Source organism: Petaurus breviceps, unplaced genomic scaffold (assembly GCF_028583685.1).
Source record: "Petaurus breviceps papuanus isolate PSGF00001 unplaced genomic scaffold, PetGlider_PUasm1.0 207, whole genome shotgun sequence".
NCBI classification, from domain to species: Eukaryota; Metazoa; Chordata; class Mammalia; order Diprotodontia; family Petauridae; genus Petaurus; species Petaurus breviceps.
The window spans coordinates 24,251,134-24,276,327 of record NW_027185850.1 but is presented as its reverse complement, the minus strand read 5'-3'; the positions used below and the strand labels follow the sequence as shown (position 1 = coordinate 24,276,327).

The 25,194-nt window shown below is 49.4% G+C and overlaps 2 protein-coding genes and 1 pseudogene across 2 annotated transcripts; 1 reads left to right on the top strand and 2 right to left on the bottom strand.

Annotated features, from left to right (window-relative positions):
* Positions 1-782: 782 nt before the first annotated feature.
* On the bottom strand, positions 783-25,194 carry LOC138164986 (thioredoxin domain-containing protein 12-like). The gene is made up of 7 exons (XM_069093007.1): positions 24,993-25,194; positions 21,953-22,013; positions 13,893-13,945; positions 11,618-11,691; positions 8,326-8,395; positions 3,487-3,570; positions 783-1,514 (listed from the first exon to the last, which is right to left on the bottom strand). Exons 1-7 carry the CDS (start codon positions 25,108-25,110, stop codon positions 1,435-1,437), a joined length of 540 nt encoding a protein of 179 aa, XP_068949108.1. The 5' UTR covers positions 25,111-25,194; the 3' UTR covers positions 783-1,434.
* LOC138164822 (STAM-binding protein pseudogene) lies at positions 4,878-6,929 on the top strand (annotated as a pseudogene).
* Positions 16,826-18,134, bottom strand: LOC138164821 (protein KTI12 homolog). The gene has a single exon (XM_069092751.1). The coding sequence runs from the start codon at positions 18,082-18,084 to the stop codon at positions 17,050-17,052; it is 1,035 nt and encodes a 344-aa protein (XP_068948852.1). The 5' UTR covers positions 18,085-18,134; the 3' UTR covers positions 16,826-17,049.

Below are 25,194 nucleotides of genomic sequence, written 5' to 3'. Positions count from 1 at the left end.
ACCAATTGAGAACAGGGAAAGATCTTAATTCAGAAAGGCCCAGGTCACTTACTGCATCTTGGGACATCATCAGTTGTCTTAAGATTTGTCTTGCCACTGGACTTTGATGGGCAGGCTAAAGACTCTGCTCAGTTCTGCCTCACATCCAATTCCAAAGTCAAGATGTCACCCTATTTGAGGTCTTGGTCCTCTTTGAGAACAGAGGATGAACACATGTGCCTACCTTTCCACAACCCTTCCAACACAGATTCCTGGAATCCGTGGGGTGTAGCTCAGGTATCACCTCCTCCCACCTCCACCTTTTCTAAGCCCTCCAAACTATTCAGGGATTGTATTAAAGCCAGACTAGTGCCTTAACTTTCAATTCTGGGAGGGAAAATCAGCCACAACCCTCAAGACACTTGGGACCCAAGATCCTCAGGATCAAGGGATTTGGAGCCCTAGAGATCCCCTACAGACTGAAACAAACAGCAGCTGAAGCCCTGAAAACGTAAGTGACTTGGATCACAGAGCTAAAAAATCTGAAAGCTGGGACTCGAACCGAAGGGCCCCAACCCAGCATCGCCTACCACACCGTGCTTTATCATTTTGTCCAACCCCAGAGCGACCAGGCTTCCCTCTGCGAGGATATTCCCAACAAGAGGTCACTAATCTCCATGTGAAGACCTTCCAGGAAAGGAGAAATGTCACCAACTTGTGCAACTCACACCACTTCTGGACCGCTCCAAAGTGGTCTCTGTCCCTCCTCACAGGCCCTCCAGATACCAAATCAGCCAGCACTGTTTCTTTTAAAGCATTATTTAAAAGTTTAATTAAACTACAAGTCATTTTCCCAACCCTAGTACAAAAATACAGTGTGATGAAATGACTAGAATGGATCTATAGACGGTGAGGCATTGCTCAGACATAGACCATGGGGGTGGGGAAGGGGAGCTAACTCAGAGTTCGCTTAATTCCTGGAACAAACAGGGGAAAGAGAGACAAGAGAAAGGAAGGTCAACGGCAGGGAACTAATATTCCCTGGTGCCCCTGTGGGGCCAGAGCCACTGACCAACCTTTGGAAACAGAACCTGATGAGCTGGTTTGCTCGAGGGCAGTGATCCTGCCCACACTCTCAATGCCCTCGTGAGTCAGGCATGGAGGACAGGCAAGAAGGGATGAGAAGCGAGCACGTGTGGCGAGGGCCCATCCCCAAGGCAATCCAACGCCCCTTTTCAGGCCAAACAGGCAGATTAGTGGAAAGGTGGCAGGGAAGGAGGGGAGGAATCCCAGGACATGCTACTGGATGGGAAAACTGGATTTTCTCAGGATGGAGCCCTTTCCCAGAAGGGCAGGTCCTGCCTTCCAGTGCAAGCCACATCTCCTGGTCTCTTCCAGAAGATTCCTCCCCACAAATTTTTATTCCAGGGAAGGAAGGGGCAAGCTCCCAGTCAGTCACAGTTCATCTTCCAGATGTTTTTTTTTGAAGGAGTCACCCGTCAGCTTCTCCTGGGCTTCCTTCATCCCCTCAACCACTGGAAAAAATCAAGGGACAAATAAGAAGAGGTCACACAAAGGAGAAAAAAGAGGTCAGGAGGGGTTACCAGGGGGCGACTGTGCTACCACCTTGTTAAACCTGACACTGCTTTACAAAGAGCTGGACCCAACAGGAGCCCAATCCTTCTTAGATTTCTCCCCCTGCCTGTTTTTTGTATCATGAAATGCTTGTGTTGGTCAAGTCTGTCCACAAGTCCTTTGGGCATGGCAATTGCTATGTGCCAGACCCTGTGCTCAGCACTGGGCACACAAAGAGAGGCCAATACAGATCCTGTCTTCAAAGATTTCTTTTTTTTGGGAGGGCAACTGGGGTTAAGTGACTTGCCCAAGGTCACATGGCTAGTTTTTGTGTTAAGTGTCTGAGGCCGGATTTGAACCCAGGTCTTCCTGATTCCAAGGCCGGTGCTCTATTCACTGTGCTACCTAGCCACCCTGAGGATTTCACATTCTGATGGTGGAGACAAGCTGGGGGATACGACCAGGTCCATACAAGATATATGCAGAGTGGATGGGAGGTGATCTCAGGGGGCTGGGAAAGGCTTTCTGGAGAAGGGGATCTGAATGCAGTCTCTAGCCAGCAAGGCCGAGTCCAGGGGGAGAGGGAGAGTGCTCCAGAGACAGTGGGCAGCCAGTACAAAGGCAGGGAGCTGGACCAATGCTGGGAGATGATGTACGGGGCTGGACTATTGAAGGATCAAATTTGCAATTGACATGAAAAATGATTAGAAACAAAAAACAAGGGAGCAAAGGAGCCTTTTGGAAAAGAATTCAGGAACATGGACAAGGTAGTGACTGACCCCTCAATGATCCTGAGGGGAGAGTAAACATATAGGGTGATTTTGTGACCCGGGCCCTCAGAACCAGGAGGCAGGGGATCAAGAATGAGACTCTCAGAGTCAGAAGGACCTCAGGGCCCATACATGACAAGTGAGTGCTCATTCACAAGAGGTCATCCACCCTTCCTGTGAAGACCTCCGGGGAGTGGGAGCGCCTTTCAGGACAACCTGCTCCACCCTAGAGAGGCTTAAATACACTCAGAACCAGCACCCAGTGCTCCTGGCACTTCCTCCATGCACAGGATCTTTAAGTATGTGAAGACATCGAGGAGTTTTTCTGGCCTCCTAAGGCAGGTCTCGAGTCCAGTCAGGTTGCCCTCTTCAGGATACCTACCAGCTTGTTAAGGGCCTTCCTAAAATGTAGTGCTAAGCACAGAAAATACTCCAAATGTGGGAAGGAGGGGCAGTGGCAAACCAGCACCCTGCAAAGCTGGCCTTTGGTATGATATTCTGGTGGATCTTTCCACTCGATCAGAGGAAGCTTGGTGGACTAAGTGCCAGGTTGCAAGGGCAACCTCCCACAACTCTCCCCGCCTCCAGGTCTCCCCAGGGACCCCCTAGCTAAAGGCCTTCCCACCTCACTCTGGAGCCCTCAGGCTGGTCGTGGGCAGCAGGTTGGTGGCCTGCTCTAACTTTGGAGAGGTCAGATGCTACCCCACATCCTTCTCTTCTTGCCCATCCCCCACTGCACGTTCCCATGGCTGTCTCCAATTAAGCAACACGGCTTCTCTTAAATGTACCAGATAAACACAAGGGCCTGCAGAAGGGCCTGCCGCTTCCATCATCTCTCTGAAGCCCTAGCAGGGGATGATGCAGCCTTTCGGCTCTCTGTTACCACCAACACAGAAATTAACCAGCTAAAAGTGAGTTTTAACTAGTTTCAGATTTTGGTCATAAAAGAGCTGCTGAATTTACACCTCCCTGTACCCTCTTCAGTCCCCAGCTTGCCGCAGGGTCTAGGCACAAAGTAGGTACTTTATAAAAGCACACAATCGGCACTTCATAAAGACTTCTTCAATCGACTTTCTCATTGCAGATCCTGAACTTGCTACTCCCTGGCCAAGCTGGGGAGCTGTAGCCCTGCCCACCCCATCCCCCTGGCACCCCTACATACCCTGCTCAGCGTTGATGTAGAAGTACTTGTAGCTGGGGTTTCCTTTCCCATTGATGATTTCAGGGCGCACCTGGCCACTGGGATCTAAAGTAAGGGGAACAAAAGCTCAAATATGTATTATTATTAACAATAACCACAACTCAACATTCATAAAGAGTGCTTTGAGGTTCACAAGGCACTTTACACACATCTCATCTGATTCTTGCAAGAACTCTGGGAGGTGGGTACCAAAATCACCCCATTTTATAGATGAGGAAACTGAGGTTAAGTGTCACATGGTGTTTAGGGATCTGAAGTAGGATTTAAACTCAGGATTTCCTGATTCCAGATCCAGTACTCCAGCCCCTGCATCAGGAACAAGGAATAGGGCCTAGATCCATGATTTCATTGTGAGGAAACTCTTCACTGACAGAGACTTGCCAGCAACTCATCCATAACTCAGTCTTAGAGAATTGCCTGGGCCTCTGAGAACTGAAGACTGCTCAAAATCATACAGCCACTAATGGGTCAGCGGTAAGACTTGAACCCAGGCCCTCCTGCTTCTGACAGCAGCTCTCTAGTCCTTCTCTCAAAAAAAGGGGCATAAGTTGTGATAAGCCTCATTCTACTCACACCCACAACAATTTTTTTTTTTAAAGCAATTGGGGTTAAGTAACTTGCTCAAGGTTACAAGGCCAGTTATTTCTGGGTGTGGTGCTAAGTGTCTGAGCCCGGACTCAATCCCCCAGGTCATCCTGACACTGGGGCCGCTGCTCTTACTCACTGTGCTACCTGGCCACCCCCCAACAAACTTCTTAGATAGTTAGTGAGGGCTATGTAAGCTCAGCACCGGGATAGAGGCTGCATTTCCAGGAGCCACAGGACACATCCCCAGAGAACCCTCAGTCTAGCAGAGGGATATGACGTACACAGAGAGTCGAAATGTCCGACAGTAAAGGTGAGAACCCCTTTCATCCCTACTGAGAGCCCCCAGGATTCAGAGCGCCAGCCCTGCTTCCTTCCTTCTGCCACCATCCTTCTCCACCCCAGTCTATCCTTCATCCAAGTGATTTTCCAAAAGCTCAGGTCCAATCCCCCACCCCAGATAGTTCCAGTCAATTATGAAAGGTGGGGGCCTTCAAAGCCCTTCCTAACCTGGTCCCCTCCTACTTCGCCAGTCTTCTCACACCTCACACCCACCCCTTGTACTGTTCTGTCCAGTGACCCTGGCCTCCTGGCTGCCCTGCCCCCACCAGACTGTGGCCTCCTGAAGGCAGGGGTTGTCTTCTGCTTCTTTCTGTACTCCCATCACTTAGCACCATGCCTGGCACCAGTGTTGACTGACTGATGAAATGCACTTGCTGGCCACATGACCTTGGACAGGTCATGTCCCTTCTATTTATTCATCTATAGACTAACCTTGTTCAACCCACTTACAGAACAGCTGTAAAAAAGGGGCTTCACAAACCTTAAAGGGGAACAGGAATGAGCACCATCTTGACTGTGTGCCATTTGATAACTTAAGAATCTAGTGTTAGCAGGCCTGGACCAAGGAAGCTGAGAGGCAGGTGAAGAAACCAAGACCCAGAGGTGAAAGGACTTGCTCAAAGGGACACACATACTCCAGAACATCCTGGCCTTGATGCCTGACCACGGGGATGTGAGCCTCCCCCGACGAGAGTGTCCGAGCCCTCATCCAAGTGGGCATCGCAGTGGAGGTCAACAAAGATGTTCCCCAGCGACGGTACTTTCGTTCGGGAGTGGAGATCATCCGCATGGCGTCCATTTACTCCGAGGAAGGCAACATTGAGCACGCGACAGATACATCATGCTTTTTCTTGAGAAGCTACCGAAGCACAGAGACTATAAGACAGCAATCATCCCTGAAAAGAAGAAACTGTGAAGAAACTAAAAGAGATCACGTTTCCCAAAGTGGAAGAGTTGAAGAAGAAGCTGTTGAAGAGATATCCCAAAGAATAGGTGGAATACAATGGGAGAAGGAAGAAGGAAACTCGCTCAAAACTTGGCCATCCAGCAGCAGCTGGAAGAGGAATGACAATGGGTAGCCCAGCAGAAGTAGCAGCAGGCAGAACAGGAACAGTTCAATGCCTTTGAAGAAATGATCCGTCGTCAGGAACTGGAGAAGGAGCGGCTTCAGATAGTGCAGGAATTTGGGAAGCCAGAGAAGGAGCGGCTTCAGATAGTGCAGGAATTTGGGAAGCCAGATGCAGGCCCTGAGATTCCAGGTGGTCCTCTGGTGCTTGGTGTAGAGACCCCTGACAGACGTATTCCCTGCAGCTCCTGGCCTCCTGAGCCCTGGGTCTGGGCTGGCCAAGCCCCCAGTGGTGGACAGGTCCTTGAAGCCTGGAGCAGCCCAGCACACATGCCTACAACAGATGGACTTCACCATATGGTGGTACCCCAGATGCTCTGCCCGCAGTTCCTCCAGCTGGCTGATGCCAACACTATCCGTGGTGTGGAGACGTGTGGGATCCTCTGTGGGAAGCTGATGAAGAATGAATTTACCTTCACCCACGTCCTCATCCCCAAGCAGAGTTGTTCAGGACCTGATTACTGCAACATGGAGAACGAGGAGAAGTTGTTCCTCATCCAGGATCAGCAGGGCCTCATCACCCTGAGCTGGGTACACACTCACCCCACCGCAGACAGCTTTCCTCTCTCGTGTGGACCTGCATACGCACTGCTCGTATCAGATGATGCTACCAGAGTCGATTGCCATTGTCTGCTCCCCCAAGTTTCAGTAAGCAGGATTCTTTAGGCTGACGGACCATGGACTGGGGGAGGTTTCTTCCTGTCGCCAAAAAGGATTTCACCCACATTGCAAGGATCCTCCTCCGCTCTGCACCTGCAGTCATGTAACTGTTGTGGACCGAGTAGTCACCATCACTGACCTTCGATGAGATGTTGGCCTTAACACCTTCCAGCTACTGTAAAAGAGCTCTCTGTGTACTGTAGCCCCTCTCTTTATCCTCCAGAAATGCTCGGGAGCCTCAGGGGAAGGTTTGCCTCTAGCTTGCAGGGGTTTTCTAACTGGAAAAAGAATCTGCTGTCAGCCCAGTGAGAGCTGGCTGTTTGGACTCCTAGAGATAGAATGGAATGGGATTCGAGGTGGGGTTTGATTTTGTTTTTCCCTGACAGCACTAATTTGACTTCTCAGTCTGTCTCCAGCTTAGCTCTCCTCTCTTTCTTTGCTCACTGCTTGATCTGTTCTCAGTTGAACAGACTGAGGGCGTCTGTACAGGCAGAACTGTGTTAACCCAGTTAAGGCATCTTTTCTACCCTCCTTTGATGTGCGAAGGGTTAAACAGGCGGACACTGTAAAATATGATACTGTGTCCCCTGGCTGGGAGTCGCTTCCTTTGACAAGGTTGCTTCTCTACCAAGATTGGCCCTGACTCAGGTCTAGGCCAGAGCAGAGGAAAGATGGAGAAATCTGACCAGGTGGACCAGCAGAGTAGCCCACAAAATGCTTTTGTGTGGCTGGCCAGAGATATTTTTGTTGTTATTTAACAAATGGTTCCAAAGAGGGTTTTTTTCCCCTAAAATAAAGTTATTAAATAAACACAACCATTACCTTCTGCTCTGGAGTAACCAGCTAGAGCAGGAGTGTGTCTACTGTTAGGAGTGAAGATTCAGGCTTCAGGCCTGGGAGAGAACTGGGCCATCGTCCTCTGTCACTCCCCCACTGCCATGCCTTTTCTTCTGTTTTCTCCAGAGGTACCCCTTTCCCCAATGTGGAGACTCCATTATACCTCAAGGAACCTTTCCGTTTGCTTTCTTGTGCCCAGTAAGCAAGATTCAGCCTTTCGTCCAGAATGCCGTCCTGTTCTGTCTCATGCCCCAGACATGTCTTGGCTCACATTTCCTTGGCTTTTTTTTTCTTGACCTCTATTGTATCCCAAGTAGGGGATAGTTTGGAGCGGCCGTTGAGTCTTTGGACATTTTTCTTAAAAAAAAAAAAGTTTTATCGATGTCTCTTGTTCCTACATCACAGTTATTTCTGGGAGCGCTGCTGGAATTGAGCTTTCCCTTTTATCAAAGAGCGAGCTAATTAGAAGCACCCACACAGCGCCCGCAGCGTCCTCCCTGGTGCCGCCCGCCTCGGCTGAGAGGAGGGAGGCCCAGGCCGTGGCTGGCTTTGGTCTGTCTCTTTGAGGGTTTGGTTACTGTTGCTTTCACACTTGGCCTTCCTTTTACCAGTGTTTCATTTACATTGTTGCTAGTCATTGTATGTACTATTATTTGGGTTCTTCTTCTTTCACTGTGCATCATTTCACACAAAGCTTCCAATTTCAAAGAAGAAAAAGAATCTAGTGTTGGTTCTCAGGAACATTTTCTGTGATCTGGGGGTCAATGCTGCCACCAGGTGGATGGAAACATAGAGCAGAACAGAGCCCTGGGCCTGGAGTTCAAATCCAGCCTCAGGCACTTTCTAGCTGTGTGATCCTAGGTAAGTCACTTAACTTCTGCCTGCCTCAGTTTCCTTGACTGTACAATCAGGATAATAACAGCACCTACCTCCCAGGGTTCTTGTGAGAATCAAGTAAAGTTTTGGGGCAGCTAGGTGACACGGTGGATAGAGCACTGAGTCTGGAGTCAGGAAGACTTAGCTGTGAGACCCTGGGAACGTAACTTAACCTTGCCTGCCTCAGATTCCTCATCTGTAAAACGGGCACAATAACAGCTCTGACCACACCTTAGCGTGTGAATGCTTCTTCCCTCTTTCCCTTTCACCTCCAGGCATGTATTTATTCCATATTTATTTATTATATATTATTCCAGTTTTATTTTATTTATTATGTACTATTCCAATATCCAGAGCACAAAGCTTGAGCTTACCTAGGAAAAGGATTCTTGGAATATACCCGCCATCCGGGCTAAAGGCTTCATCCTTTGGTTCCTCTTCATCCTGTGAACAATCAAGGCGGGATGATTCACCTCACCCAACAGCGGGTATCTGGAATTCCCACTCATCCCCCACGTGCCTTCCTCCACGGCACCTTCAGGATCGCTCTTGTCCCTGACAGTTCTCCCCTCAGAGCATCTGACCCAAGCCCCTGCCATATCCTTGAGAAAGGCCTGCGTCTCCTGGTGAATCTCCCCTTGCTTAACTGTGGGTTAGCATGGCACGTGGGAAGGACGGCTAGCTCTGCAGCCAGAGAATCTGGGTTTAAATCATTGCCTCTGTCCCCACCATGGTGGACCCAAGAGGTTACGGGTCACATAGATAATAACAGCACCAGGATTTGAATCCAAAACCACTGAAATCAAAACCAGTGCTCTCCCCACTATAGCAGGCTGCCTCTACTTCCCAGCAGAATAAAAATATGTCGAAGGTAGGAAGGGGTTTATTTTTGTCCTGTCTATCACAGTCACCCTGTAGATGCCTCATTGGTTTTGGCTGAGTTGATCAGAAAAAGCAAGAGCTGCTATGTACACCCCAGTATCACAGCAGTGCTTTCTGGGGTAGCAAAGTGAAAACTGGGGAATGGATGGACAAGGTGTGCTGCATGGGTGGAATGAAGCATGGCTGAGCTGTGGGAAAGCACGAATAAGAACTGTGAGAAGCAGGGGAAGACTTTTATGAAAGGATACAAAAGGAAAGGGGCAGGACCAAGAGAGCAACGGATACAAGGACAATCACGTGACTAGGAAGAACAACCCAGAGTGCTGAACGACAAAGCAGAGTGAGGAGTGTGCTGTCGGTCAGTCAGTCAATAAGCATTCATTAAGAGCCGACTATGTGCCAGGGACTGTGCACTGGGGCAAAACACAGCCCCCAGCCCCCAAGCAGCTCAGAGTCTAACGAGGGAAACAATAAGCAAACCACTGTGTACGAAGGAGATATAGACAGAGTAACTCTCAGGGATAACTGACAAAGGGGAGGCACTACATGAAGGCTTCCTATAGAAGGCCCTGCTTTCCTATGACATCAGGAGGGCAATGTCTTGACTTGCAAGTGAACTGGATGTAAGTGGGGCAGAGCTGTTCAAGGTCATCAGCCTCATTCCTCCAGGGTCATTCAGAGTCCAGTGGCAGGACCCAGGTCAAGATAACTGGTGATGGCCCAGGACCTTTTTAAATTAAGTCTCAATTTGCCTGAGGTAACACCCATTCAGTGATTTTAGGCTAGGTAAGAACTGAGGCAAAAGATGGCCTAGTTTGCCTTCACAAAAAAATCAATCTGGGAGGGGAAGGACCCTAAGAATTTCTGGCCAGAACAGAAAAAACTGCTACACAGACTCACTCTGAGCCATCAAAACCCAAACACAGCATAAGTGAGGCTTGAGCTGGGACCTATATTACTGGCCAATCAGTGAAAGGCAGAGTGATTTGGGTTTAAAGGCATAGTCAAGAAGCTCCATTGTCTCATAATGGGCTTTAACAAAGCCTGGTTTTCCAGAGCTAACTTTCAAAAAATCATAAAGAAAACTACATAAGGCAAAAGAGTTAACTGCCCCAATTCTTCCCCAAAATGAAACAAAACAAAAGGATAGAATAAAGAAAAATAATAAGGGGGCAAGAGACTCAGGAGGGCAGGGTAGAGTTGAATTGGTCCACCAGGGGGTCAAGATGGAGAAAAGTATGGCTACTACAGGGGTAATGGCTTAGGAGAGAGCTAAGTGAGGGGTCAAGGGATTGGAAGTCACAGTGAGGCTGCAGAAGAGCTGCAAGACAAAGGGAGAGGTAGAAAGCTAATAGGTTGTGATTAGATAAGTGAATTTCAAAGCTCACCAACATGGAAATGGAATTTCTCTGGGCAATGGCCAGAACAAGGGTGTAGCCATCTCTATGTGGGGCTGAGTGGAGTGGAGGAGCATATTATGAGAACTGAGCAAGCAGAAGAACCCAGAGATGAAGATATCGAGAGGAATAGCAATCTGTACGCTGAAGTCCCCTAATATGATGGCGGGAGCTGGGGAACAAAGACTGTGAGTAAAACACTGAATTCTTTGAGGAAGGAAAGGGAATGGCCCAGAGGTCAGCAGACAACAGCTGTGCTGGAAAACAATTTTGAATCATGCCCCCAAAATAACTCAATCGTATCTACCCTTTGACCCAGAGACACCACACCAGGCCTAAGACCTAACGAGGCCAAAGAAAGAGGAAAATGACCCACACGTACACAAATATTGATACCGATTCTTTTCATGGTAGATACAACCTGCACATTGAGGGAGGACCCAGGCTAAGCAAATGTGAATCTAATGAAACATTACTGTGCTATAAGAAATGATGAAAGGATTGTTTCAAAGAAACCTGAGAAGACTTGTATGAACTGACAGAGTAAAGTGAGTAAAATTTTTTAAAAAGTGAATTAACAACACTATTGTAAAGACAAACAACTGTGACAGACTTCAGGACTCTGATCAATATGATGACCACCCACATTTCCAGAGGATAGCTAATAAAGCAGGTCGCCCACCTCCTGACAGAGATGGGGTGGGCTCAGGATACCGAAGGGAACATTTTTCTTTGGGCATGATCACTGAAGGAATGTGTTTCCTTTGACTATGTAAATTTGTAACAAGGTTTTTCTTTTTTTTTCTTTTAATGGAGGAGAGGAGGGAGGGAAAATAGATTTTTGTTAAATGAAAACAATTAAGTTAAATAAACAATACATTATGTCAAACTCTCATTACATCAGGTGGATGTCTCAAGTCAATTTTAAAAACTCTCCTCTCTTTTTTTTATACTTCATTATAAAACAAGGATTACTGTAAGTAAGAAGGGAAAAGTGCCACCATGGAGAAAATATAGGTGATGGGAAAAAAAGTCAATTTAAAAAAATGCTAACAGTAAGAACCCACCTATAGTTCCAAAAGCAAGCTATATGTATGTAAACACATTTCCGAGGAGGATGAGTAGCCCCCATATTTGTCATAGGCAAATATCCATCCCTGGGTACCCAAGCTGGGTCACAAGGATTAGACTAAATGGCTTTTGAGATCTATTCCAATGAATGGAAAAGCACTTATTGGGCACCTACTGTGTGGCAGGTACCATACTTAGCACCAACTCTGATCTTTGATTTAGAGCATGTCAAGGGGGAAACCGATCAGCACACATGTACTAAGTTCTGCCTTTGCCCCTTTACTCCCAACAGACAGGGAACCTCCTCCAACCTTACCTCAAGATTGACCATAATAAAATTGTGGGCAAGTTCTGAGATCTCCTTGGACTCCGCAAACAAAGGCTTTAAGGCTGATTTTTTAAAAAAGAAAAAGAAAAAAAAGGACAAAATGATTTAAAAGTAAAATCTGTCTTCACCTGATCTGAACCCTGGGCCCTGACTGTCATGAAAGGGCTTGTACATCATAATTTCACCCATTTCTATACTACTTTGGGGATTACAAAGGCACTCTCCTTGTAACAACCCTGAGCACTATTTCATAAAAATAAAGTATCTGTCAAGTGCTTTGCAAATCTCGAAGCTCCATAGAAGTACTAAGCTATGATGATGATGATGAGGATGACGACCACCCCCACTTTACAGATGAGAAGACTGAGGATCCGAGAAGGGGAAGGAGCTTATCCAACATCACACAAGTAATGAGCAGCTCTGGCAGAATTCCATCCTAGTCTGATCCCAACACCAGTCATGCTGCTTCTCAATGAGGACCCCACCTCGAGGCAAAAGGGTCCTCAGAGGCCACTCAGCCCAATCCCCTCACTGCACGCATGAGGGAGCTGAGGCCCAGAATAAGGCGCAAAGCCAGGATGCCAGCCCAGGTCTTCACGATACCCTATCACTTCTTAAAATTACTAGGTACCCTGTCTTTCGAGCAGCGAGGGGGCTCAGTGAAGAGTGTCCCAGGCTTAGAGTCACAAAGACCCAAATTCAGATCCTGCCTAGGACACTTCCTACTTGTGGGACCCTGGGCCTGTTTTCTTATCAGTAAAATGATCGGACCTGATGGCTGGTCCAATGTCCCTTCCAGCTCCAAACCTGGGATCTTAAGTCAGGGTGCTGCTGGTGGCTGGATCTGGGCCTGAGCTGGACGTTCTGGATTCCAGCTCCCCCAGCCATGTGGCCCTAAACAAATGAGCTCTCTGAGCCTCAGTCCACCCCCTCTACATGGCGGATCTAAGGAATGCCACTCACTCCTGACTTTCTCCCTGTGCTCTTCCTGAGTGCTTTCCTCCCACTGCTAGGCCACTTCTGGTCCTCCCCATCCTCCCCAGTCCCCTGTGCCATGAAGCCTCACTGCTTCCACACCCTACCCTATCTCTGCAAACTGGAGCATGGCCGAGTATCTACAAAGGCCACTACCAGACAACCTCTATACCAAGAAAACATTTATTAAACACTTACTGGGTACAAGGTTCTATGTAAAGATGAAAGTGTGACACAGGTCCTGCCCTCATAGAGCTTACAGACTAGTGCGAGGTGGGGGAACCTTCAGCTCGGAGGCCACATGTGGCCCTTTGACCAAATCCAAACTTCACAGAACACACCCTTTTATTAAGGGGGCTAGACTCTGGTGAGGGGAACAAGACATCACATACAGACATAACTCAGGATACGGGCAGGATGTGATTAGTGCATAGGATGGGGCTCCAGCCTGAAGAGGGAGGAGTCAGAAGGTCCTGATCTGGGCCCTGTGGGAAGGCTTCAGCAGGAAGATTTGGTTTTAGTGGAGGGAGTACAACACGATCAAGGGTGTGGGGGAAGGAAAGGACAAGACAAGAACAGCGGAAGGAGAATACTGTGGTTTGGATGGAACGCAGAGAACATGGGCTCACGGGCTTAGAATAGAACACAATGACTTCAATGGCTGGCCAGTCCAATCACCTCGTTAAGGAAACCAAGGCCATGTGCTACTGAGTGACCTGCCGAGCCTGGCTCTGCTCCTCGCCATCAAGGAGACTTGGGGAAGAAATGTTATGTTTCTGGGCCTCAGTTTCCTCATCTGTAAAAGGAGGGAGGTCAGCCAGATGACCTCTAAGGCCCCTTCTATCTCTAGTACTTTCACAGCTAGTCAGTGTTTGAGACAGGATTAGAACCCAAGTCTCATAGCAATCTCTCCACTAGGTCAAGCTGTCTCTCAAGGCAAAAAAGCCATGAGGAGTCATGGGAGACCAGGAAAACTTCTCATACAAATCAAGTGTTAACTTTACAGAGGAACCTGACAGGGCTCAGAGGGGTGACGTAACTAGCCCCAAGTCACACAGGACAGAGGCAGAATTTAAATCCAGGCCCAACACCAAACCCAGAGCTGTTTCACTGTGCCTCTGGATGAGAAGGTGAGTTTCATGGGGGCAGGGACAGTGTCCTAGCTGTCTTCTATACCCCCAAATCATCATGCATAATAACACCAAAAAGTACAAGTAACAAGAAATGCCCTCTGAATGACAGGCGCATGTCTCCTTCAGAGACGCTGAAATTCCTGGCGAATACGTACCTTTGCAGGCGCCACACCAGGACTTATGGATGATGACCATCAGGGGCAGCCCACTTAGAAAACAAAACAAGCACATGGTCAGTCAGCTCAGGCCACACCCCTCATTCATTCAGTTGCTGTAAAAATCCTCCTTGGAAATGAGGGTGGGACAAACTTCCCTCTTCTCAATAGAGGTGGACTAGGGGGAGGGGCAAACACTTGTCAGACATAGTCTGTCCGTCTGTTTGGCATAACTGGACTTCCTGTCTATAAGAGAGGGTGCTACTGGTCAGAGAGCAATTGGGAAGCAATAAGAGTATCTTCTTTAAAGCATCGATCAGCACATTTTTAACAGAGACATCCTTTTCTCATGCATCTTGATGGCTCTGGGTTTGAAAAGGTCAGACTAGGGGAGCACAGACTCAAGGGGGTCCCACCAAAGTAGACAGACTATATCTCTGTCCCCCCTGAGGACCAGCCTAGCTAAGTCCTCATCACCAGGGAATTTTTTTGGCTACAACTCCTGAAATTGTCTAAGGCTGTACTGTCACAGGGAAAGCTGATGTGAACAAAAAGATGTCTGGCAAATGGAAGGTCACTAATATCGTAGTGTAGCTGATCTCACCTCAAAATTCATATCCTTCAAGGCTTGCTTCTCCCAAAAAAACCTATTCCCTCCATCCACAATGTTCCACTAAGTCTAATCTAGGGAAACATTCCTTTTAAAGCACTATTTTTTAAATTATAAATTTAACAACCAATGCAAAATGTAATGTAAACTTTGCAATACACAAAGAACAAAAAAAGAGGATTATACATGTGAACTTTCTTTATATAATGGTCTTTTTTTTTTTAAGCAGGGGTTAACCTGAGGTCCATGAATTTTAAAAAAAATAATTTGTTTGGGGCAGCTAGGTGGCGCAGTGAATAGAGTACTGGCCCCAGAGTCAGGAGGACCTGAGTTCAAATCTGACCCCAGACACTTAACGCTTACTAGCCGTGGGACCTTGTCCAAGTCACTTAACCCCAACTGCCCTGCTTTCCCCCCTTCAAAAAGCAATAATAATAATAATATTTAAATATAATTGGTTTACCTACTATATCCTGGGCATTTTACAAATAATCTCAATTGACCCTTACAATCCTGAGTTAGGTACTACTATAACCTACATTTTACAGATGAGGAAACTGAGGCAGAGGTTATATGACGTGCCTAGGGTCACACAACTAGTACCGGCCAGTCTGGATTTGAACTCAGTCTTCCTGACTCCTAACCACTGAGCCAGGCAGCCTACCTGCTCAAAGAAGCATCTTGGAGGAGGAAATCACCCTGTTTCTTACCCCAATACCTAAGCCATTTAAAGCGTTCTGAAACTCAGATGAAGTAAGTCAGATCCAACCTTAATTTTGCCACTTTAAGACAACTGAAACAAATGAATTTCTCTTCTTGTGACTTGTTCTACTTGGCCCGGGGAACCAGAACTAGAAGGGGGGGTGGGGGGGGGGAAGAAAGGCTACAATAGAGGCAGATTTCAGCTCCAATATAGAGTCCTAATGAGCAGATCTGTCCAAAGGTGTGGTGGCCACTTCTCCCTTTGCTTGGAGGTGCTCAAGTCAAGGACGGAGGACATCAGGGATATTTTCGACAGAATGAAAGAAAAGATATATATGTATCATATATGTCAACCCTGTGCTAAGTGATGGAAATAGCCACAGAAAAGTCAGTTTTTCCCTCTCACTCTAGCTAGGAGTGAGCAGTATGGCAAATGGAAAGGTCTCATGGTCTTCAGGATATAGCAGCAGAACCAGGGCTTCAGTAACAGGCTGGACTCTACATATTTGTCTCCCCTATGACTGTCTCACTTTTGATTGTGTATTCCCAGTGCTGAGCATACAGTAAGCACTTCATAAATGCTTGTTATCTGACCAATTGACCACACTAGATTACTAGAGCTACATTACTTCTAGCTCTAAGTAGATATGTCCTGTTATCATCCCTAGGTCTCAACATCCCCCCCTCAGAACCTTCCTGGGGTTTCCAATGGCTGTGAGGAGGAGGGGAAGTGCTGGCCCTTTAGGGACCAGGAGACCTGGGATGGAGTCCAGGTTGGTGACCTTGTCAATATCCCATCTCTGGTCTTCAGTTTTCTCATGAATAAAAGGATGGGGTGGAACTCAATAATGGGTCAGGCACTTTCTGGTTCTGGCATTTTAAAAATAATTGGCACTGACAGAGTACTTTCAGGTGTACAAAGTGCTCAGAACCATAGAGCATAAAACATTAAACCACAGAAGCCATATCATATAATCAGATGTGAGCAGGACTTTCAAATTAAAAAACCAGTTGGAAGGAACCCTAATTGAGCCTTCTAATCCAGGGGTTCCTAACCTTTTTGGGTCCTGGATTCCTTGGGCAGTCTGGTGAAGCCTACAAAACCTTCTCATAATGTTTTTAAATTAGCAAAATAGTATTACAAGGGAAACCAAATGTTAAAAATAGTGATGCCACCCCCCACCCCAATCCAAGTTCACAGATTCCTTGATTATAAAACCCCGGCTCCAGTCAAACCTTCATCCTAGGCCCAGAAAAGACAAGTGACCAGCCCAAGACCACACAGCTCTGAGTGATCGCAGACTGAAGTCTCCCATTTCACTGTCCTGTCCACTACACGACCTGCTAAGGTATACAAAAATTCCAGCTATAGGAGCCACCAAACATTTCACAAGGCCCCAGTGGACACAGATGTCCAGGACTCTCTGGCTATCATCCCCATCATCTCAAGAACAATTACACACTATAAACCAAATGTCACTCAAGCATAGAATACAGCAGATGTCTGTCCCAGAGACCCTTAGCAACCCTGAGAAACTCTTCCTGTCTAGTTCAAAGGCCTCTAGCTCCCTTTGAGTTCTAAATCTATGACCCTGGTATTCCCAGCAATGAATGACTCCAATGGAAAAAAAACAAAAACCTTTTATTGCACCACATCAGCTGAAAAACAGAATTCTCTTCCTTTATAGGTTCTTGTCCATTTTGAGTCTTCTCTCTAGCTGCCTCCGGACTGAGAAGGAAGTTCAGCGTCCAAGTTTCCCTACTTCCCAGAATACAAGCGTACAAAGCCAAGGCCGTCCATCAGCTGTCCTACTCTCCCAGGCACCAGTCAGTGGCCTCGCCCCCTCAGTGGAGGCTCTGGCCCAGGTACTGCAGGAACATGTTGGCCAACTGGGGCAGGTTCTCCTTGTTGGGGTGCAGCTTAGTGTAGGAGATGAACTGGCGCCGTAGGCGGCTCAGCTCAGCCAGGGAGAGGGGGCGCGTGAATAGCAGCCGCTCTGTGGTCCCGGGCAGGGCCAGCACGTCCCCCGGGACTGCGGTTTTCTGTGCCTCCATCAGGGCCGCCAGGACCTGGCTGGTGACCTGGTCCAGCTGGTGCAGGAAGGTGGCGGACGACAGAGGCTGTGACTGCGTGGCCTGGTGGGGGGCAGGCGTCTGGCTCTCGAAGAGGGCTGCCCGGATCTGGCCCAGGGGCAGGGGCTCCTCAGGGCCCAGCACCGTGAAGAGGGGCCGGTCCCAGCGATTCCTCGAGTCTGGGGCCTCAAACCTCTGGGCCAGAGCCTCCAAGAGCTCAGGGGGGAAACCCGGGTCTGGCCCCGGCTGCGGGCTCCCGGGTTCGGGGGGCACCGGCTCAGGCCCGGAGACCTCCAGAGCCCCTCTCTCTTCTGGGCACGGAGCGTCTGGGCCCTCCTGGGGGCTCTCCTCCGGAGGCTTGCAGTCCTCCCGGGGCTCCGCGGCCGCGGCCTTCGGCCTCCAGCTGCCAGCAGCGGGTCCAGCCTGGGGTCGGTCGTCCTCCCGGGGGCCTGGCGCCCGCGGCCGGGGCTTCAGGCAGTAGAGCAGGCAGAGTGGGGTGCGCGCTGCCCGGGCCAGGCAGTAGAGCTCGTAGCGGAAGCCTTTGATGTAGTTAAGGGAATCGATGAGGACGACAACCCGGGGGCTGAGGTCGCGCTCCACTGAGGCCTTGAGGGCTGCGCGCAGCGCCTTCTCGCGGGTCGGGTCAGAGTAGGCTTCGCACAGCGCCGCCGGCCCGCCGGGCCCGAGCACGTCAGCATCGCGCACGACCGTCACGGGGCGACCCTCGGCCTCCAGCGCCCTCCGCAGCTCGTCCCCGCGCCGGCTCCGGCCGCTATCCGGCAGGCCGCACAGAACCACCAGCGGCATGACCACCGGCAAGACCGCTTCCGGGGGGCTGGGCTAGGGCCGCCGGAAGCACTACCTAGACTTCCGTTCCACGCCCCTGGCCAATCAGCGCGCAGCTACCGCAGCCAATCAGCGCGCAACTCAGGAGAGCAGGCGGAGGAAAGAGGGGAAAGCGGCCAAAGCCCCGTTGCTATGGTAGCGGGGAGGGGAGGAGGCAGTCACTGGTCTCTCACGTGGGCGAAAAGAGGTCAGGAGGACCAGTACCGGGCAGATCAAAAGGGGACTACGTCCCTTAGGACGTGGGGGCCGTTATCAGGGACCACGGCGTCGATAAACCCACTCTCTCCTCGCCCCGATGTGGAGAACTGTACCCCAAACCACTAATTCTTGAGGGGGGGCCCTTTCCAAAGCCTCAACTGGGGGGGAGGGAGGAAATGAGGCCAAGACTGGCCCCTCCCCCACCCAGGGCCGGCCCTAGAACTGGCCGGAAGGTGGAGGCCTCCAGCTTCGTCCAGACCAAGCCCCTCTTACAGATGGGGAAACTGAGACAAACGGGGGGGAGGGTATGTGTGTGTGTGTGACACTGTCACCCATGAGCTCAGAGAGGCAAAGCCAGCATCCACGTGGGGCTACAAAATCACAGGATGCTGGGGGTGGGGGGGAGCGCACAGAAACAAGATCCCCTGGAGAGTCACCATCCGGCCTCTGCTGGAGCAGCCCCGGGGGAGCGGGTGGTACACCTGCCCCCTCCCGTGGCCCAGTCCATGCCGGCCTCGGGCAATCTGCTGCTGGGCTCCATCCCGGCCATCCCGGCCACCCCGCCCAAGCGGTCACCTGGGGCCCTTTCCATTTGGAGAGGAAGAGGCCGAGGTGCGTGCAAGTGCAAAGCCGGGTCCTCCAAGTCTAAGTCTAGAGCTCTTTCCCCCCAAGTGAGGCTGCCTCAGTGAGAAGCTTGGAGAGAGCTTCAGTGTAGGGAAAGTGGGGGCGGAATCTGAACCCAAGTTTTTTGTCCCCACACTCTCACCATTAGACTGTAAGGCTCTGAGGACAGAGTGTGCATTACCTTGTATTTTCCTCACTCACACAGTAGGCATTTAATAAATGTTTGTTGATTGATTGATCATCCTCTTACCCACCCCACCCAACACCAAGAGGGTCGACTAGGTGTCTCAGTGAATACAGCAGGGGCCCTGGAGTCGGGAGGACCGGAGTTCAAATCTGGCCTCAGACACTTAACACAAAACTAGCTCTGTGACCTTGGGCAAGGCACTTAACCCCAAATGCCCTCCAAAAAGAAAAAAAAATAGAATAAATTAAAATAAAATAACCAGGTACTCCAAAACAGCTCACAGTGCCCAGGCCAGAGTTAATGGAACCCCTTTACAGCATTTACTATGAAACAATAATAGCCCATGACTTTAGGGCATCATCAAATGGTTCAACATCATCACTGCTATCAAAGAAGGTGCATGATCTTCTGCTTGGCCGATATACCTAGGCATCATGGGACCTTTCCACCTGACTTGCAGCTGAAATTTTAAATGCATCTCCTCCTTTAGAATGTGAGTTTTTTGAGAGTGGGGACTTATTGCTTTTCTCTCTGTATCCTTAGGTCTTTGAATATAGTAAACTCTTAGTAAGTGCCTTTCTATTCATTTGTGAGTGTGCCATGGCATTAACAAACCACTCAGTTTTTTTGTTTTAGGGTCAAGACCTGGGTGATGACGTTTTAAGGTGTCACAGGTAAGGCTTCAAAGACGGCAAGAAAGATGAGGTCTCTAACTCTCTGGATACTTTCTCAAGACCCTAAAACAGGGGTACAGTTTAGTTCCCAAATAAGGAATCAGACACAGAACTTGCCAAATCCTCTTCAATCCCTTGGCTCTTTCCAGAAGCCTAAATGTAAGGGCTTTAGCAGGGATCAGGCTACTACTACATTCTTTTCTAGCCCAGGGCATCCAGAGATTCCTCAAAGCACATGTGTGGAAGATGAGCAAAGGCTCTCCTCATACCAGATCTCCATCCTTCTGAAGACAGGAGATAAGGATGGATTCTGGAGGATTCCTAGCTAAAGAGGTGGCAACCCCATTAAGAGGTTATTTTCAAAATTAATTCTTTATAAAGGACTATAGACTCACAGAAGGCCAGAGCTGGAAGGGGCCTCTGGAGCCATCCAGTTCAATCTATACCTAAACAAGTGTCCCTGATGTGACATCCTAGAAACACCCATCCTCTGCAGGAATATGCAGTGAGGAGCACCCCACCTTCTAAAGCAGCCCCTTCCTCTAGCACATGGCCTGGGGCTGTTAGAAGCACTGTAATTCCTTCCCTCCCAACTCCCAGATCTGTTCTATGGGACCAAGGAATACTAGGCTGATCCCTTTCATATATAACAGCCCTTCTTATATGTGAAGAAAGCTCTCCTGGGCCCCATAAGCCTTCTCCTCTCCAAGCTAACACTCCCAATTCCTTAGACTTAATAGGTCGCCAGGCTCCTCCCACTTTGTTTTCTGGGTACTCTCCAGATTGTCAATGTCCTTCCTAAAGGGAGGCACACAGAACCCAACACATGGCTCCATTGGGGTCTGCCATGGTCCCATCACCTTCCCAATCGTGAATACTGGGCCTTTCTCAGTGTGGACCACGACAGCCTTTCCTGTCTTGGCCTTGAAGCCTCTGGGCTCACTTAAACAAAGTGTGCAGTCCGCCAGAAAGGCCGTGTTGTTAACACTGTTTGTGAATGACAATGACAATAGCTTGCGTTTTCGTGGCACCTCTTATGTGCTAAGCGCTTTACAAATCTGATCTGACCCGATCATCACAACTACCTAAAAGGTAGGTACTATTAGTACCTACTATTAGTCCCATTTAACAGGGAAACTGAGGCAGAGGTCAAGTGACTCGCCTAGGGTCACACAGTGAGTGTCTGAGGCCAGGCCCAGTGCTCTATCCACTGCCCCACCTAGCTACCTCCAAGCTGAAAGCCTGCCCACAGGAGATAAAAATGTCAAAATGTTTCTACTATAGGAATTTAACTGATTTTATGCTGTATTAATTTTATAAATGAGTCAGCCTTTCCTCTGAGTTAGTTTAAAGTTACGAGTTAACTTGTTATCATCTCCGAAAAGTCTACTGTCTGTTCTTGGCTGTCCTTGTACAATTAGGGAGGATCTTATCTCCCCACAAATCCTTCTAGGCACCAGAGTGTCCAGAACTCTGGTCCACTGATAAGGCCTGCAAGATGCTGATGGGTCCCATAAACAATTAACAGTTCTTGACTGTCCGAGAAGGGTGGTCCCCACCCCCACAATGCTGTCTGTCCTCTAACCACTCATAGGCTCTTCCCCATCTACCCACCTCTGTACTCCTCCATACCATATGAAGACTGGTGATTCCCCCCTCGAGGTCTCTGGTCATTGAAAAGCCACGGACCCAATTTACTGGTTACTACTTGCCCAACTATTGTCAAAGGTAACACGGAGCATCTATATTCTTTGCTTCCCTCCCCTCCTGGTCTCCTTGTGGTCACCTCTTCCTGACTCTTACAGAACCCATGCTAACCAATCTAATCCAGTTTAGAAGTCCTGGGCAGTCATTTATCTCCATCCCCTGCTTTTTAGTATGGCCTTAGCCCCCTTCCTGAAATCTGGGTCAGAGGGATCATCAATCTGGAGCCAGACAGGAACACTTAAGTTACATATCCCTTTCATCAGGAAACAGGTCCAGGGAAGTGATCTGTCCAAGGTCACACAAGCAGTAAACATCAGATGCAGAATTTGGACCCAGATTCTCAGACTGGAGCCAGAGTCCTTTCCACCATCCCACACCACCACTCTGGAAGGTGGGTCCTCTGTTATCTAATAAGATCACCAGTAGAGATTCCACCTACCTGGCAGCTGCCTCATTCTTTCCATCTTCTAGTGTTCTCCAGTGAATGTGATCCCCAAAACCTGGAAAGACAAAGGCTTAAAGTAAACTTTTCCATTGAGAAAAGCCAGCAGGAGGCTGACAACATAATCACAGGGGTCTGCAAAGTGCCACATGATCCCCTACTGTCATCAGGCAGGCAGATTACTGCTGTCCCTTCACAGACAGAGACATGAAAGCTCACAGTGGCAATAAAGCATGGCCACATTGAGGAGTCCGTGCGCTGTGGGGAGAGCCGGGACTGGAATCAGGGTCAAGCATTCATGCTGGAGAGTGCCCAACAAAGGAGGACCAGCTGAAGGAATCAGGATGTTGTTTAGCCTAGAGAAGAGAAAACTGGGGCTTCAGGCATCCAAAGGCTTGTCCTATGGAGGAGGGACTTCTATTCAAGCCACAAGCAATGGGACATTTTGCAAAGTTGCAAAGAACTTGCTAACCCTAAGTGCTATCCCAGAGTGGAATGGGCTTCCTCTATAGGTGGTGAGCTCCCCATTCCTGGAGGTCTTCAAACAGAAGATGGATGCCCACTTGTAAAGGAAACCCCCTTTTCAGGAACAAGATGAACTGGGTGGCTGCCAAGAGCCCTCCCTACTCAGAGATGCTGTGACTGTCCCCAGCTGTGCCCTTTCTGCTCTCAAGCTGAAAACTCCCTTCTGGGTATCATTCCTCCCTGAAGCTAGGAGAGCAGTTTCACACTCATCCCAATCTCCTCTGAGCTACCCATGGTGCTCCACAGGATGGCTGCTCATTTGTCTTTGTAAACCCAGTGCCCAGTGCAGGGCCTGGCCCATGGTAGGTACCTAATAAAATGGTTGTGGATGATTGAGTTTTCTTTGCCATGTTAGCCTTTACCTACTAAAGCTGAAAACCAGAACTAAAACTAACTTAAATCTAAGACTTCAGGGCTACCCCATATGAATGGCAGCTATTATTACTAAAATGAGGAAAGTAAGACTGCAGTTATGTACTCCACTGGGCAAGCTATCTAGAGTTCCACAAATGTAAAGTATTCCTTTTTATTTTTTTTAAACAAGTAGCTTATACATAATTGTCCCATCTCCCTGATCCATCCTGACCCTGTCTGAGAAAATCCCAAAGAAAAGCTATGAACCTCTCCAGAATTGTACTAGATAAGCCCCAGGGTCCCTTCAAGCTCTGAAAACAGTGACATTGGATCCTTTTCCCCTTATCGCTTGGCAGCCCCAGATCCAGGACCCAACTGGGATCAGTGTGGCCTGGGAAGGGCCAGTCCTAGGAGGAAGCAGTTTTTGCCCAGCTGCTAAGATCCTGTGTCATCTCCTGTCTCTGGCCATGCTGTCACCTGCCCAGAAGTTACCTAACTCAGGTCACTGGCAAAGGGACCTGAAAGAATCCTATGTCCACAGAGCCTTCACCAATGGCCATCCTGGACAAAAGGGGCGAGGACTCCCCAGTTCTACTGTCTGAGGACTTCTCTGAGGAAGGAGGTGGGGGTATATAGAACATATTAATAACCACAACAGCTAGAGGTGTGTGGCACTTTAAGGTCTGCAAAGGGCTTTACAAATATCTATTTTACAACTGATGAAACTGAGGCAGACAGAGACTGGGGACTTGTCCAGGTCACACAGGAAGTATCTGACGCTGGATTTAAACACAAGTCTTCCTGACTCCAGATCCAGCTCCATCCACTACAGACCTCGTTCCACATACTCTCCTCCACCAAATCTTAGGAGCTCATTCTTGTGGGGTCTATGGGCAGTCCTGGGGTTTAATAGAGAGACTTGGGACCAGAAAGAACCTGCTTGAATCCTGATTCAGAGGCACAGCAGCTGCATTTCTCACAGTCTCAGTGTCCTTGTCTATAAAAGAGGGATCGGGGCAGCTAGGTGGCGCAGTGAATAGCGCACCAGCCCTAGAGTCAGGAGGACCTGAGTTCAAATATGACTTCAGACACTAAACACACACACACACACACACACACACACACACACACACAAACTAGCTGTGTGACATTTGGCAAGTCACTTAATCCCAATTGCCCTACCTTCCTCCTCCAAAAATAAAAATAAAAAGAGGGATCACAAGAGCAGCTCTAAGGTGCTCTGAGAATCAATTCAAGGGACAGGTAGAGTCAGGTCAGCCAACAAGCACTAATTAGGTGCTTACTGTATACTAGTCACCAAGGCTACAAAGAAAGACAAAAGGAGCCAGAACTGTGATTGGATGAGTATAGGGAACTCCAGGATCAGGAAAGTTCCTTTATTGATGCAGGTTGCTACTTTCTCTGCAATTCACAGCCTTAGAGAGCCCCTAGAGCACTGAGAGAGAGGTTAGGTCCTCAGCTCCACACAGTCACAGGTAGGACAGAATCTATAAAGCTTTGCAAACCTTAAAGTGCCGCATGAATGTTGGGGCAGGATGTCAGAGGACATCCAGTCCCACTGCTGGGGGAGGCACACAGGGTGGTGCAAGGGGCCCAGGGGGCATCCTGAAGCTCACAGGGGAGTCCAGGAGTGCAGAGGGGGCCTAAGATAAGGAATCGGGGTTTAGGAGTGCAGAGGGCCGTAGTAAAGTGGGAGGGGTTTGGAGAATCTGGGAGTTGAACAGGACAGAGAAGGGTTAGAGCCCAAAGTAGTTTAGAACTACAGTGGGGGGAGGGGGGAGTACAAGGGAGACCTGGAAGCCTAGAGGAGGGGCTAAAAACACAGGAGGTGGTACAGGCAGGGTCCAGTAGGGTAGGGGTGCAGGGGGGCTCCAGCAGAGTGAAGGTACAGGAGGGTTCCAGCAGGATGGAGGGTGCAGGGGGCCTTGAGCAGATTGGGGAGTGCAGGGGGGCCTCCAGCAGGGTGGAGGTGCAGGGGGGCTCCGGCAGTGTGGTGGGGTGCTGGGGGCCCCAGCAGGGGGGAGGTGCAGGGGGACTCCGGCAGGGTGGGGGGGTGCTGGGGGGCCCCGCAGGAGGGCCCCGGCAGCGGGGGGGGGGGGGGGTCGGCGTTGGGGGTGGGGAGAGCAGGCAGTCTGACCCTTTCCGAGCCCTTCTGGGGCCGAGGCAGAGGCGACGAGGAGCAGCAGGCAGCAGCAGCAGCAGGCCAGGGCGAGGTGCGCGGGACTGGCGGCCCCGAGCGTTGGCGGGGGGCCCATGGCTGGGGCTGGGGGCGCGGGCTCCCTCCTCTTCCTCGCCGTTTCCCAGCTTCTCTACCGCGAAGGAAGTGAAGTCGGACGGAT

Coding starts and splice junctions, on each gene's coding strand:
- LOC138164821 (XM_069092751.1), bottom strand. CDS start 18,084: ATGCCGCTGGTGGTTCTGTGCGGCCTGCCGGATAGCGGCCGGAGCCGG.
- LOC138164986 (XM_069093007.1), bottom strand. CDS start 25,110: ATGGGCCCCCCGCCAACGCTCGGGGCCGCCAGTCCCGCGCACCTCGCC. Junction 22,014..24,992: donor CCCAGAAGGGCTCGGAAAGG/GTCAGACTGCCT, acceptor TTGTCTTTCCAG/GTTTTGGGGATCACATTCAC. Junction 1,515..3,486: donor CTACATCAACGCTGAGCAGG/GTATGTAGGGGT, acceptor GATTTTTTCCAG/TGGTTGAGGGGATGAAGGAA.